Source organism: Aspergillus affinis (genome assembly GCF_023601865.1).
Source record: "Aspergillus affinis strain CMG 70 chromosome Unknown NODE_337_length_1607_cov_82_183007, whole genome shotgun sequence".
Classification (NCBI taxonomy): Eukaryota; Fungi; Ascomycota; class Eurotiomycetes; order Eurotiales; family Aspergillaceae; genus Aspergillus; species Aspergillus affinis.
This window is the reverse complement of record NW_026516118.1, coordinates 1-1,607: the sequence shown is the minus strand read 5'-3', so window position 1 is coordinate 1,607 and position 1,607 is coordinate 1. Positions and strand designations below refer to the sequence as shown.

The 1,607-nt window shown below is 50.7% G+C and overlaps 1 protein-coding gene across 1 annotated transcript; it reads left to right on the top strand.

The window, feature by feature from the left end:
• Positions 1-90: 90 nt before the first annotated feature.
• Positions 91-615, top strand: KD926_006350 (uncharacterized protein; the record flags this gene model as incomplete). Its single annotated transcript, XM_053095638.1, has 1 exon — positions 91-615. The coding sequence occupies one exon, from the start codon at positions 91-93 to the stop codon at positions 613-615; it is 525 nt and encodes a 174-aa protein (XP_052949714.1).
• Positions 616-1,607: the final 992 nt, after the last annotated feature.

The window sequence follows — 1,607 nt, the reverse complement described above, 5'->3', positions numbered from 1 at the left end:
ACAGTTAAAGAGAATACAATACGCCCATATCTGCGCTGGCTGGGAATCCTTTTCGACAAAAAGCTCAGCTTTAAATATCATATCGGAGAAATGGCCTCAAAAGCTCTAAATGTAGCAAACGCACTTCGCTCTCTCAGCAATACAGTCCGAGGAATTAACCCTTTCTTCATGCGGCAAGCAATCAAGGCCTGCGTACTCTCCAAAGTCTACTATAGTACTGAAACCTGGTGGCCGGGCAGCTCCCGCCTTGATCTACACACAGGAACAATCTCAAACCGGGTCCAAGGACACCTTAACAGAGTAACTAAGGTTATACTAGCAGGGGCTAGAGCAGTCTTCCCAGTCTACCGCACAACCCTAATACCTGCTCTCTACCGGGAGTCAGGGCTCCTACCAGCAGAGATTGAGCTAGACTATATAGCTGCTGCTGCAACAGTCCGCATACGCCGTCTCGACCCCTATTACTCACTCCGCAGGAGGGCAGAAGAGACAACCCGTACAGGCCTCAAGAGAAGCCGCTTTGCACGCCGAGTACGAGCCCTGCCGAAATCAGAACAAATCAACCCTCTGCAAAATGCCCCCTGGCTTCTGCAAGAACTACGCGAAGCAGCTTAACAGCGGATCAGAGCTCCTGAAGCGGGCCAGACTAAAGAACAGGCAGCCAGCAATTTCCAGGACTTCTATGCCTCTCTCCCTCAGACAGATATAAAAGTCTTTACAGATGGCTCAAAACTAGCAGATGGAATGGCAGGCGCAGGTTTTGCCCTATATCAATCTGGGAAGCTATACTAACAGTCCTCCTTTCCTCTCGGCCCCAACAAAGAGATCTTTGATGCAGAGGCTGAAGCAGTACTAGCGGGAATCAAAGTAGCTCTCAAATTGACTACAGCTTATCTCGCTACCAACCTATGGATCTGCCTAGATAACCTAGAGGTAGTTACGCGCCTCCTTTCACCATCTACAGGTTCATCTCAAGAGGTCTTTAATACCTTCCGAGACCTCGCCTCATCCTGGTTAACACGGGAACGATATCTATATACCGGCAGTAGCTCCGTACAGATCTGCTGGATCCCTAGACACATGCAAATACCAGAAAATGAAGCAGCAGATCAAGCTGCTAAAAAGGGAGCAGGCATGCCTTTTCCTTTTGCAAGCAAACACTCGTACGCCTCACTAAGGCGGCAGACAAAGGATAACGCTATAACTGCTCTCCAGGAATACTGGCAGCTCAAGGCCCCGCAATCCTATCAGGATCTCTGGGTTACCAAATCCTCCAGATGCCCTACAGAACTAAAACTCCCGAGACACATTCTTGCACGGATCTTAGCTGCCCGCACGGGCCATGGAGATTTCGCAGCTTACCATGAACGGTTCAATCATGAAGACGCCCATCTTGTCTGCCGCTGCGGTACAAGGAAAACCCCAGTTTACTTCCTCTTCTGCTGTATCGCGAAGAGACGCCTGCCTCGACCCCCAGGCCCTCCCTCCGAGACAATCCCCTTCCTAGTAGGCACCCCAAAGGGCGCGGCCAAGTTAGCTGCCTGGCTAGCTGAAACCCGCTTCTTTGAGGATATCTGTACCCGATCTCCCTTACCTCAACCAGACTG